The sequence below is a fragment of the Amborella trichopoda genome, chromosome 6, assembly GCF_054954075.1.
Source record: "Amborella trichopoda isolate Santa Cruz 75 chromosome 6, AtrichopodaSantaCruz75HAP2 v2.0, whole genome shotgun sequence".
In the NCBI taxonomy this organism is placed as follows: Eukaryota; Viridiplantae; Streptophyta; class Magnoliopsida; order Amborellales; family Amborellaceae; genus Amborella; species Amborella trichopoda.
In genome coordinates, this window is record NC_142341.1 from 38,945,575 (window position 1) to 38,959,651 (window position 14,077).

Below are 14,077 nucleotides of genomic sequence, written 5' to 3' on the forward strand. Positions count from 1 at the left end.
CTGAAATGGCATTATTAGGCTTAAAACAGGGATTTCATATTATGTATCATATGATATGAAATCACATACACGACAATTAGTCAACAAACAACTATAAATTCTTAAAAACAATTAATCCATAATAAATCTTGTCATATCAAAATACACACTAACCTCATTAGGTTGGAGGTTATCAAATTCTTGTCTAATGAGAGGCATCATATTATATGGATTGCCATAATAATTCTTTGGTGGCTCCCATCTTTTTGCCTAGGCATATTTGGAGATATACTATGTGGTATGGGCCTCATATGCATAATATGCTCATATGCATAATATGCTCAAAAGACCAGCAATGCATTATATCAAGATGTGATAAGCAATAATTATTTTTGGAAAGTAGCCTAAACTATTATGCTTTTGTCAGATACGAAAATATAATTTACCTGCATAAAAGTGGTTGAACCACTAAAATGTCTTCACTTGAAAGAACAAACATTTCCAAAGAAACGAAATAGATATGCGAAGGCTTTAGCACCCAAGCATATCTACCGGCTTCCTCAATATCCTCAAATAATTGTAAATACCTCGTTGGTACATTTGCTTGCAATGGATTTGAAAAATGGTAACGCTGATGAGGAAAAATATATAGGCTCGGGTATATCTAAGAACTTACACAAGGGTTGCATCAGGTGACAATGTGTGAAAATTGGCCTTCAACCATGAGTGCTTGATGACTGCCAAGTGGACTCCAGGGGAAACTATACCCAAATAGTTTTCCATAAACTCTTGAATGTCACTAATTGGGAGTGCTTGATGACTGCCAAGTTGCCTCCAAGGGGGACTATACCCAAATAGTTTTTTATAAACTCTCGAAAGCCACTAATTTGACAACATGTAACAGGGTCACCATCCACTGCTAGTCTCAATATCTCGTAAGCATCAAATAATGTAGGTGTCATCTCACCAATTTGAATATTATAATGAAAAGAATTGATCCCAGAACGTCACTTCTCTACATTGGTTATGACCAAGGGATGATCTATTCGACTTGGATGAATAATAGATAAAGCACCTAACCCATATGCGTTCACTAATTGAATTTGCTCATTGGTTAGATGCCAATCGTTTAATTGAAGTGTTTTTCATTGATTCTTATTTCTTATTTTTCCTGAAATACAACAAATAGACAACATATGGGTCACAATATATATATATATATATATGCACTTCCCATATAATGTTTAAACATACTACAATTTATTGAAAAATAACAAACTAATGGAAAGAGCATATGAATATATGTATATACTTGCCCTTCCCAAATGAAATAAGATAAATGTTCTGGATGCAATCATAACAAACTAGTGTCCTGAGGACCTCTTGGATATCCCCCAGTTGGATGGACACGATTCATATAGTCACCATGTTCATCATAAGGTCACATATGCAAAACTAAATTGAATAACCCATAAACAATAATAACATGCTATTATTAAACAGAAAATATGGTCAATTTTAGACCATAACCTAGTGCTATGGAGCTCTTCAACTCGACCTATAGGTTCTAATACAAGTCTCATACTTGGCTTATCATCATTTTCCTCTCTTTACCATTAATCATTACAATAACAAGCACTACTTTATAAAAAGAACATGATAATACAAAGGAATGAATATCGAAATACCAATAACTCATCACGCATTTGCATATAAAATCAATGAAACAATACTAAGTCACAGATGAAGCCTCCAAATAAGTGATCACAAATTTACATATCGAATGAGCTCTCAAATAAATCTAGTCACGAATTATTCTATCCAAAATATTAACGCATAAAGTTATTTATTTCCTATGTATACCTAAAACCAAGCCTTTCTTGAGATATCACTATGGGCCTGTTTGTAAACTGAAAGCAAGAATTATAAATTAGTAGTTCCTGAAGAAGTTCTTGGCTTCTGTGTTTGATAACATCCCTGAGAAATTAAGAAGTTCCCGGTTTCTATGTTTGATAACCTCCTGAGAAGTTAAGATATTCCTGGTTTATGTGTTTGATAACCTCCTGAGAAATTAAAGAACTGGGTTATCTACATTGGATTAGCTTAAGTAATAAGCAAGATGTATTTTTTATTAATTTGTAAAATATTATTTTTTGGAATACAATATCAGTTGAAAGTAAAGTACAATATTATTTTTTTGTAATAACTTGAGCACTACTTATATTCACCACTGATGCATCTATATCCCAACCTAAAAAATATACGTCATTCACAATTCAAAAATATACGTCATTCAACAATAACCTGTAATAGTTTAAACATACATAATTGAAAATACAAACAGTAAGAAATCAGCCCATTCAAACACATGTACAATGCAAGCAGTAATAAATCAGCCCATTCAAACACATATGTACAATGCAAGCAGTAAGAAATCAGCTCATTCAACAATCACCTGTAATAACTTGAACACTACTTACATTCACCACTGATGCATCTATATCCCAGCTTAAAAGATATACGTCATTCAACAATAAACCAACATTGTTGTTTGTCCCTTAAAACATTTGTGTTCTCTCTCTCTCTATCGAATATTATAATGGCACACAACATTTATATGTTATCTATTAAAGCATTTGTGATGCATGTCAAGAAACATTCACAATTCATGCATCCATAGTTAAACATGTACAAAACCAGCCCATTCAACAATAACCTGTAATAATTAAACATACATAATTGAAGTGCAAGCACTAAGAAATCAGCCTATTCAAACACACATGCACAATGCACGCAATAAGAAATCAGTCCATTCAACAATCACCTGTAATAACTTGAGCACTACTTACATTCACCACTGATGTTCAACAATAACCTTTAATAGTTTAAACATACATAATTGAAAATGCAATTGAATGAACACAACAGTTAAACAATAACTTGTAATAGTTTAAGCATATATAATTGAAAATCAATAAAAGACCAGTTTAATACAAATATACTTCGCAATAAAAAGATATATTGTGTTATTTCAACATAATAATTGGGCCAAATAACTTCCAACGACTTAGGTAAGACTCCCACAACTGCGTCGCCATTGCATCTCGCAGACTAACATGTGGATGTGAGAAGGACAATATGGGTAAAAACGTAGTGTATCACTAGCAATGTGGGCAGGTGTTTCATTGCTTGGTGGTTGCAGGAGCAAGGGTTCCGATTCTAAGATCGCTTTTAAAGTCTATTAGAGAAGTAACTTATGGTTTGCCCTGAATGTTGGAACCATTCCTTGACCACCCTATCTGCTGATCGTGTATGACAGTGCTTAAAAATATAGCTACTTGTTCATCAATTGCCAAATATCTTGTATCTGTAATGTTTGTCCTCTCCTTTAACAAATTACATAAACTGATAAAAGCACTTTTCTCCATGAGTAACTTGTCAAAGCACTTGACAGCAAGTATTGGACATAATTGGCCCCAGTAAAAATTGAAGTATGAACATGCCCACCCCTCATTTGGGTAGTAATATACCAATATGCAATGCAACACGCTGTATATGCAGCACATAATATTATCACCATCCGACGCCGTCGGTGATCCATAACTACAAATGAAAGAAGCCATCCACAACAATAAAGCAAACCATGAAGCAATATTTGACATTAAAATGAAAGAAGCCATCCACATACAAATGAAAGAAGCCATCTCTTTCATCATCCATAAAGCAAACCATCATACAAATGAAAGAAACCATCATCCATAAAGCAAGTCATGAAGCAATCTTTGACATTAAAATGAAAGAAGTCATTCACATACAAATGAAAGAAGCCATCTCTTTCATCATCCATAAAGCAAACCATCATACAAATGAAAGAAGTCATCATCTATAAAGCAAACCATGAAGCAATATTTGACATTAAAATGACATAAGCCATTCACATACAAATGAAAGAAGCAATCTTTGATGTTAAAATTAAACATAGTCAATCCGAACTCTATTGGAGGTGTTTCATCTCTTCATCTAAGAAAGCCTTTTGTATCCTTGGATCCTCCAAGTTTAATAACATCACCACCTTTGTAGAATCTTAGAAGATCCTCGCCGCCGTCAAAAGGACAGCATCACCATCGCCTGCTTTCCACATGCCTTCAACAATTTTACAGGCATCTCTACTAACCTTGAACAGACCATCCACCACAGGAGTATTGTTGTTACCTACGGTGTCACATGTCAGCATCTTAATGCTTTGGGCCATCTCTATCATGGCTAAAGACATGGACTCAATGGGGGTGGGTTGCTTTGATCGGCGATGTGCTCTTATCGGAGTATGGGACCGTCGTCTTTTTTATCCAGATGATACTAACTCATCAGATGAGGATGAGCTAGATTCATTCTGGACTTCTAATGGGGGGTCATCAGATAATGCAATATTGGGCCTTTCTGACTCAATTTTGATGCCACGCTCAATAGATTTGTACATCCCATATGCCGTTCCACCCTCGTACATTTTGCTTAGCAGCGAATGCTCGAGCAAAGTCTTGTTTTGGTATTTGCTTGCCCATTCATTCTCCTGCATATAGAAGACCATAAATTATTTTTAGTGATATTCATATTGAAACATAGGCAACATTTTAAAAGTCTATACAAATGAGTAATCACATACCGCTCGGAAGTCATTCCAAACAGCAACCTCGGCAGTTACTATCATCCCATCCGAAACCGGAAACATTTTTAAGTTTTGTGATATCATTGAACATATTCCTAAGGAACTTATGTTTGCTTTTCAGCTTAGTTTCGTTGTTTCTTGACCCATATTTAATTGTCATGGCGTCTACCATACGTTTCCAGGCACCTTTTCTAAACCCCCCCTGCCCAGTTGCCCTAGTCTCCTTCTCCATTAGTTCAATAAAGTAATCATCTTCGGACTGTGTCCATTGGAAGTTTCTCTTGCCTCCCATATTCTCATTCACTGCGCTTGATGATGTGTATGGGTCAATCCTATTGAACACCACACATCCATTGCAAAGCAATTTCAATAAATACTTGGAACAAATGAACCATTGAGTGAAGAAAATGAATAGGTTGGTAATTCATGCATTTCTTCTTTGCATAAAAAGATATAAACAAACCCACGTCATAACCCACGTCATAGCTATGTATCATAGAAAAAATATATCAGATTTCATGAAGCCACATCATAGCTGTATATCAAAGCAATTTCAAAAAAAAAATAACAAAGCACTTTCAGTAAATACTTGGAACAAATGAAACCATTGAGTGAAGAAAATGAAAATGTTGGTAATTCATGCATTTCTTCTTTACATGAGTCAACGCTTGGTATCAAGCTGAGTCGACTTGGTATATGATCCTACAAGGTTTTATAAGATTCCATGTGCCTAAAAAAATTAACATATAAGATCCATACTTGGCCATGACCACCCAAGCCAAATTGACTTCGTCAAGTAAATTTCTTAATTCCACTCTTAACACCTATTCTAGTGTATCATCCAATTGCTATGATCATTATCAATGAAATAACTCCATTAAAAAAAACTGAACAATACCCAAGAAGAAACTAGAAACTAAAAAGGCAAAAAAAAAAATCAAAATTTTGATCTCACTTTAAAACTAAAGAAACATACTTCAAAGAACCCAAAAGTGAACCCTAAAGGTCCATCATAAGATCCAAACCAGAGCATGATCCACTAAGAACAGTTACCATTAAGTGAAAATGCCCCACGAAACCCCAACAATCCCTGTGATAACTGCATTAAACAACCAAATAAGCCCTAATATCATTTAAATGGTCAAGATCTATGCACTAAAGTCGCCATAAACTCCGAATGTGATAAAACAACGGTCTGAAAATGGTAAAAGACCCAGCAAAAAAAGACGGAATTTAACCAAAACTTCAAAAAACACAAAAAAACCCACAAAATGTACTTTAGATACAAAACAAGGTAATATATACTCGTTACAATCACCATTAGCAGAGACTTCACTGAAAATGAGCATCATAAACCGAAGAAACAACAAGCACAACTCAACACTGAACCCTGGAGTAGATCAGAAATCTACCAGCTAAAAGGAGATCGATCGAAACCCTAATTCTATCATTAAACAGCCTGAACGCGAAGAATAAGAAACACAGAGAGAGTGACTCTCTCTGTGATCTATAGATACCCAAAAAAAACCCAGAAAATGAAAAAAAAAAATGAACAAACTAGGGGGAAAAAAAGGGTTTTTACAGGAGAGAACTGGGGTTCTTAGAGAGAGAATAAACACAGAGATCAATAGCAAGGACAATAACACAGAACTCAAAGCTCAAGAACAAACACAGAGATCAATAACAAACACAAAGATCAATAACACAGAGAGAATAAAGTCATTAGCATACCTCAAGATCAATAGCAAGGATCAGAGCTCAAGGACAGCTGAGTAAACCCTAGCGAGGGCTGCATGCGAAGAGAGGGTCTGGCTGAGATAGTGGCGTGCTGCGAACAGAGGGCTGCCTCAGCGGTTGAACTCGAAGAACAGAGGAGAGGGGTCGTGCTGCAAAGAGAGGGGTACTCAGCGGCGAAGATGGGAACGAAAAGGGCTAGGGTTATCGAGGGCTGAAGTTCTAAAATGAAGCAAGTTTTGAGGGGTGAAGTCCTAAACTAAGTTCCTATTTTAAGTTCCAACCTTTGGGTCGGAACTTTTTTTACACGCGAGATAGGAAGATGAACAGTCCTGTGAAGTTCCCACTTGAAGTTCCATTTTTTTATCAAACACGAAACTTGAACAGTAATAATAAGTTCTCACTTCCAGGAAGACACTTCCTGTTATCAAACAGGCCCTATATCTATCACAAATTTGTACTTAAAACTATCTACGACTATCAATGTTAACACACAATACACTATAATGAAAAAATTGCCCAGCATTCAAAACAAAGCAACACGTCAACAATATATGCAAATGTGTTACCTCTCAGACATGATCAATCACAATTCTGTAAATTTCCTCACATACACAAAATTTCCTCACAGACACTAAAAATAATAATTAACTCAATGCAACCTCGTGTATAAATTTTTAGTTCTAAAAAAACCCCCAAATTTCTAGTTCATAAAAACCCCTAATTTCTAAAATCTTATAAAAACAATATCGACCCACAAATTAACTGAAATTAACCCAAATTAATGAGAATGAACTAGTGTGCTTGAGTATAAACCCTAAATCAAAATCTTATGCAATCCAAATTTATAAAATCGACCCACAAATCATTGTATACATACATTCCTTTACTATATATCAGAAATCTGCAGCCTTCAAAATTTGAGAAATGTCGTCAAAGCCTTGTAATGATACCTAAGCTTCTAATCTAATACAAAGTTAGGGTTAGGTTTTTAGTGAGATACTGCTTTTTTGAGAGGCACAGAGGAGTAGCTTTGAGACTCACATACACAGGGCACAGAGCATGGGACGCAGTGAAGAGAACGTAAGTGTTTAAACTGTCGAGGCCATTTTTAGTTTTTGAATAACAGAAATGAGGCATATTTCAGTTTTTGAAAAACCGAAATTTCAGCCATTCCAGTTCTTCAAAAACCGAAAAAGGGTAAACCGTCTTTTGAAAAAAAAAATCGTTATGAAGTGGAAAAAAACAGCCATTCTAGTAATAACATAAAGTATTTGGTATTTTCATAATAATAGAAACTATAACGGATATTTACGTAATTTTCCCTAAATATCAATGCTACAAAGATAAAGATACCAAATGCAAAATAAAGAAAAATTGCGGGCAGAGATATAGATCGATGAAGAGATAGCCATAAATAATACCTGCTTTCATTGCTCAAATCGAGTTTGAAGGTAGAGAACGACTCCTTTTTTGGTTCACACACCCTCCTCATGTTTCTCTGAAACTCATCCCACGCACTCCTCTTTTCTCTCTCTCTCCCTCTCAACACATCTCTCTCTCTCACCTAGTTTTGGTGATCCAGAAAGTTGCCTTTGTCTTGTGTTTCCCTCCTTTGTGCCCCCTCTCTATTTTACTGTTAGCATTGGTCAACCGGCTGAGCCCCAACCACCTTTTTTGTGAGATTTTCTTTCAACTAATTGTAGCCGGCAATTTGAAATGGATGGGTAAAAAGGGGGGAGTATAATTTAACTATGTTGTAGGTGAAGTATAGTAAGTTTCCCCATAAGCATTTCCTTGCTTTTGTTTAAGAATTAGGCTTGGACTTGATTAGCTGATTGGCCTAGTTGAGATGGGAGAGACCAATTTGGCGACAGCTACAGCTAGAGTGGTTATGCAGTTGAATGTGCTCAACTCGCATTTTAGCTCGATTATCAAAACAACCAACATTCTAATTTCTTGTGCATTTGCTTACTTGCATTTTGGAATCACTTCTATATATTTTCACACACATGCATACACGAAAATTGGGCACAAACATGCAGTTATTTGAAAATTCTTCTAAAATGCTAAATTGTTGCAATGAATGTATCACATCAACATTTACAATAATGCATCTCCTCATAGACCGCTCTATTTCTCAGTTCTGCGCATAAACCTTTCTCGCTAGTTAAACATAAAGAAAAAATAAATAAATGGAAACATAAAATGCTACATAATCAATGAATAAAGAACCATAACCTAGTCATCAGAACAAATCTTAAAAAACATTTCACAAATTAGCATCCCAAAAGACAAGAGAAAAACATACCTAGTATATAACGGCATGAGTAGAACTTGAGATAAAATCAACTTAAGGACAAAGAGATGGAAAGTTCCCTTCCTTATAATTCATGTGGGTCTTCTTTTTTCTATTTTAGGAATAGGATTTTATATGCTGAAGACTATTTGATTCAAATTACGTGCTGTCATGCTAATAAGTTCAAGATAAAAAGAGGACATTTTCTTATCTGTTTTAAACATTAAAGGAATTAGTCTATGCCTAAGCATATATCATATTACAGACTAATTATGTATTACATTAGAAAACCCTAATGTCTATCCTTGGTATTTAAGAGTGCCTCCTAGTAAAACCAGTATAGTTCGTTTTATAGGAATAAAATTTTCTTTGAAATTTTATCTTATTTTATTTTTTTAAAATGAACAAAACTTTTAGTTTCCCTTCACACTGTAATTTCATATTTACTATTCGGATTATGTAAAGCTATCCATAAGTGACTCTCTCTTATATCTCTCCTTAATATGTCCATTCATGTTTTTCTATCCATATATTCCTTTGAATTTTGTTTAGAATTCCAAAATTTCTATTCCAATTATAATTTCTATATTACATATTTTTATATGATACTATCTCATGCTGACAAAATCTTGCAAAATATGCACTGATGGAGAGCATTTTATATGATTGATATCTTATCTAATGGATAGCATTTGAATGCAGGCATAGACCCTAAAACTTTGTTACACAGCCTTATTTTCTCTCGTAGTAGTTTTGTAAATATTTGTGAACATGTTTTTTATAGCAACAATCAAGTTAGCATTTCCAGTATAAAATGAAGCTCCACATTAGTAAAACAATTTTAAGTTGAATTGATACAACACTAGATTTTCAACATACCTATCAATTTGCAGCAATCAAGTTAGCAATACCAATATAACATGAAGCTCCACATTAGCAAAACTATTTTAAGTTGAATTGATACAACACTAGATTTTCAACGTACCGATAATTTTTTTTTCCCGATACCGCCGATGCCATTAAACCCTGCTAACACAAGTATATAATTATGCATTAGTCCTTCGTAAGAAGAAACATGAGGTAGAAACAAAGAATGAGAGGGCTTTTAGAAAGGGAGATTTCGAGAGAGAAAGTATGTCTGTCTATGATTATAGAAAGCCAATAGAATATACGACATATGAACTAATAGAGGTGAGAGAGGGTCGGTTTCTACATAGGGGAACCTATGAATGAGAAAAAATAGTTGATATATGTATTGTGTGCACTTTCTGCAAAGAAACTCACATCGATAAAGATAGAGAGAGAGAAAGGAGAACCTAATGATGTATCGTAAAGTATTTTATGAAAGTAGCATAAAGAGAACTTCAATCATTTGTTTGTTCATCGTGGATACACAAGATATATACGGGATCGAGTGAAAGTTAAGTTTGATATTGATGTGTGTATGGTAAATCATGCAAGTGAGATTTTTACTCAACAGGATCTACCAAATGTTAAAGATGGAAGGACAATTCTGTGAAAAGTTATAAAGGGTGTGGTGGTGTGGAAAGTTTGCAAAAAGAGAAACAGGTGGTGTTTTAAGGGGATGGGAATGGAAAGGGAAATTTTAGCGGTAAAAAGTAGAAGGATAATTGCCGAATGGTTCCCTATTAGGAAAGAATTTTGGGGGACAGCAAGAGTGGATCTCATGTATAAGGTGTGAGAGTTAGTCTTGAGAAGCTCCCATAAGGTTTGAAGATTTACAGTTTGGGAGGTATCGAAGGAAGGGTATGTTATGTTGAATTTTGATGTTAGCTCCTTTGGGGACCTGGGTAGAGGGGCCATTGGAGTACTACAGCATCAGAATGGGGTGATCCTAAAGAAGTACTGTGGATTAGCTGGTATGGAAACGGCCAATGAAGCTGAAATGAAATCATTGTTGCAAGGGATAATTGTTGTAGAAGAATTTGGTGCTCGATGGATTACAGAGGGTGATTTGATGAATGTTATTAAGTGGTGTAAGGACATGTAAGTTCCTTGGTTGCTAATGTAGTTATGGGAAGAAATTATGGATAGATGCATATTGAGAAAATAATGCTATTGCTGATAGCTGGTGCCGAGGCACAAGAACTGGTTTTGATTAATAGTGGTTAAGGAATAAAAGGTCATGGGGGTGGTTTTGGAAAGATGGGTAAAACATAAATAGGAGTGAGATGTTTATGTTGGGGTAGGGAATGAAAAGAGGCTTGGGGTGATTTAAGAAAGGGGTAAAATGCAAATGGTGTAAGATGCTTCTCTTTAAATAGCTTTGTATTTACATAACTTGATTGTTTTTTTAACGATCACCTTTTTGAATAAATAAATTAAAGTTAGCTTTGTCAAAAAAAAAGATATAGGAACATAACAATGGATGAGAGATAGAGAAAGCGGGGATGGATAACAATTCAATTGATTCTAACCCCACGGTGATTACCCTTCTCTTTCCCAACAAAGTTGCAAAGAGAGAGAGAGAGAGGACAGGGGCAAAGGAAAGTAAAGACGAACATAGAGAACAAACAATGAGAGAGGAGTAGAGAGAGGGAGCACGTAAACGTAGGAAGTGACCTAGAGATGATCGATAACTTTATGATCAGCTCTATATTTGCATTCCTAGCTGTTATCTCTCACAAAGTGACTCTGAGGGTAATTATTCTTTTCTACCAGCAAAGTTGCCGAGAGAGATGAGAGATTTTCCTTCCCCAAAGAAGGTAGAGAGAGAGAGAGAGACAAGAGATATTATTTCTAGGGTAATAGATGTTAAGGTTTTACAGTTTTCAGCGTCACCCTATTCCGGGAAATTCGACAGAACCTCCTCTTATTCGAGGTTAGTGTCAGAAGAAAAATACCAAAACACTCCTAGTACCAATCAAATTCCCGAAGGAATTAGAACAGGTTTCGGAGGTTATATATGGCAATTACAACGTTCCTAGTACCAATCGAATTCCCATAGAAATTGGATCTCAGAAGTTACACAGAGTGACACAGATGTCTGGGATCTTTTGATACACGAGAGGAGCTCGCTTTCTTCGAAGGGTTTATCACCCCCAGCCCGGTACAATTCCGAGATGCAATTGGGCCCTTGGTGAACACACCCCCACTATACAGCCAGTTCAAAATATTTTTGAGTTACTAAGTTGTATTCTTAGTGTACTCGCATAAAAACCACAATAAAATATCTTCCAATCGGTATGGTAAAAATTGAAAATTCGATTGTGAATAATGAATAAAGCACTATACTGAATATCTATCAATATTTTAAGAAAACACAGTAACACAAAATACTGGAAATCCTCTTCAATTAGAAAGGCGTACTTTTAATGTACCTGTAATGCTCAAATTACAATAGAAATAAGAATCAAGCCACTAATGAGTACATACTAGCTTCATAAATCAAAAGGTAACCCCCTCAGACAAAAAAAAAAGAGTATGATGATGAGTTTCTCTACTCCATCTTATCAGTTCATCTCTACTCTCTCTCTAACCGTGGTTCTATCAAGGCCTTGTGAACCCCTCTGTACCCCTCTCCCTCTTTCTGGTATCAGAACCCATAGGTTTTATCCTTTGGAACCCTATTTCTTTCTCTGCTATCTCACTGGAAAGCATGGTGGAAAAATAAAATATTTTTCTGATATTTTTGGGGAACCAAGGTTCACAAAGAATACGAGTTTGGCCATATCCTAATGGCCGTTTGCAAAAACAAAAAAATAAAAAATAAAAATAATAATTAATAATAATAATAATTAGCTGAGTTTTCTGATAATAATATTTCATTTTTCTCAAAATGGATGATTTTGAAAAAGGGGGTTACTATTTTGAAACATGTAATAAAAATTGATTTCAAGTAAGGATTATCCAATCCATTGCTCTCTCTCTCTTCTATGTCTTATTACCATTAGCACTTGGAAACTATGGTTCTAATTGTGGTTCTAAAGCCTATCAAGGCCTTTGAACCCCTCTTTGTGAACCTTTATGGTATAAGAGTACATAGATTCTATCCTTTGGCACCCTCTTTCGTTCTCTATTCTCTCTGGCATCAAATCGTGGTCGAACAAGAAAATACTTTTTCTTAAAATGGCACTATATATGTATGGCACTGAACTATTTATTCAAGAAGACTTATATGATGAAAGCAAGCCAAACAAATTCACTATTTTTGTAACTGCTAATAAAAGAGAAAATCACTATTCCTTTAAATATCTACAACTAGATAATTCTCTTAAGGAAGATGATTTTTAAGAAGCTATGCTAGGAAAAATCGAATGGGAAGGAGCTCTCTTTCCAATAGAGATGAAATTGTTCACCAGGGAAGAATACTTCTAAATTTCAATATATATCGAAGAAGAAAGGAACTTTGAACCTTGGTACTGACCAATGTTCAAAACCATTTGCAAAAAATTACCGGCTGAAAATATGAAGCTTGATGAAAAATCATCATTTTCTTCCTCTACCACTAGAAAGGTATCATGCTCTAATTCATATTCTAAGTACCCTCCAGGACTTGAGGAGTATGCAAAAATTATGGAAGAAAAACATAAGTTGGTTGATGAAGATTCTTATTCTAGTCAATATTTCAATTTCCCAAGAAATAGATGAAGAAACCTCAGTTTCACAATGGGTAAATGGCCTCCTAAAAGAAGAAGACTCTAGTCAATATCATCATCATCATGATAGCCTTTTTCCAATTAATTAGGGTCGACTACACGAATCTTGGTCCGCCATTCTGCTTTATTTAAGGCCATACCCTCAGTGAGGCCATAAGTTCTCATATCTTTTCGGACTACTTCCAACCACATCCTTTTGGGCCTACCCCTTGCCCTTTTCAGTCCTTCCACTTGAACTAACTCACACCTCCTAAAAGGTCTCATACTTGGTTGGCGCCACACATGGCCAATCTGCTTGAGTCTACTCTCTCTCATCTTATCTCCTATTGGTACCACAACTAAATTCCCCCAAATGGATACATTTCGAATTCTATCCCTTCTTGTCTTGCCACTCACCCATCTCAACATCCTCATCTCCACTATACTCATTTTATGGATATATTGTTTTTTGTCCGCCTAGCATTCCGCACCATAAAGCAAAGCTGGTCTCACAACTGTCCCATAGAATTTGCCCTTCAGCTTCATTAGTATGCGGCGATCACATAAAATTCCAGTTGAACATCTTCACTTCACCCACCTAGCTCTAATTCTGTGTGCGACATCTTCCTCAACTCAATCTTTCCATTTTCCTGAATTATATACCCACGGTATCGAAAGTGCGGTCTTTTTTGAACTTCCTGGCAATCAATGTTAACTACTTCCTCATCTCTACTCCTATTATTATTAAACTTGCATTTCATATACTTTGTCTTAGTCCAGCTAATTTTAAAATAAACTCTGGTC

The 14,077-nt window shown here is 35.4% G+C and overlaps 1 protein-coding gene across 30 annotated transcripts in view; it reads right to left on the minus strand.

Annotated features, from left to right (window-relative positions):
• Positions 1 to 3,750: 3,750 nt before the first annotated feature.
• LOC18437191 (uncharacterized) overlaps positions 3,751 to 14,077 on the minus strand; it is a 51,535-nt gene continuing 41,208 nt past the window's right edge. For 19 of the 30 annotated variants that reach the window (XR_002281475.2, XR_002281476.2, XR_016058429.1 and 16 more), the window contains 4 exons: positions 9,661 to 9,701; positions 6,374 to 6,528; positions 4,640 to 4,974; positions 3,751 to 4,546 (listed from right to left, as the gene is read on the minus strand). Coding sequence is in view for 2 of the 30 variants with exons in the window: in XM_020669039.2 (XP_020524698.1) it covers positions 4,650 to 4,974; positions 9,661 to 9,701 (366 nt within the window). In the remaining 28 variants the exon portion in view is untranslated. Of the gene's footprint in view, positions 4,547 to 4,639; positions 4,975 to 5,695; positions 5,742 to 6,373; positions 6,529 to 9,660; positions 9,702 to 14,077 lie in introns of all 30 variants that reach the window. The other 11 variants (XR_016058436.1, XR_002281481.2, XR_016058435.1 and 8 more) reach the window with 3 other exon arrangements.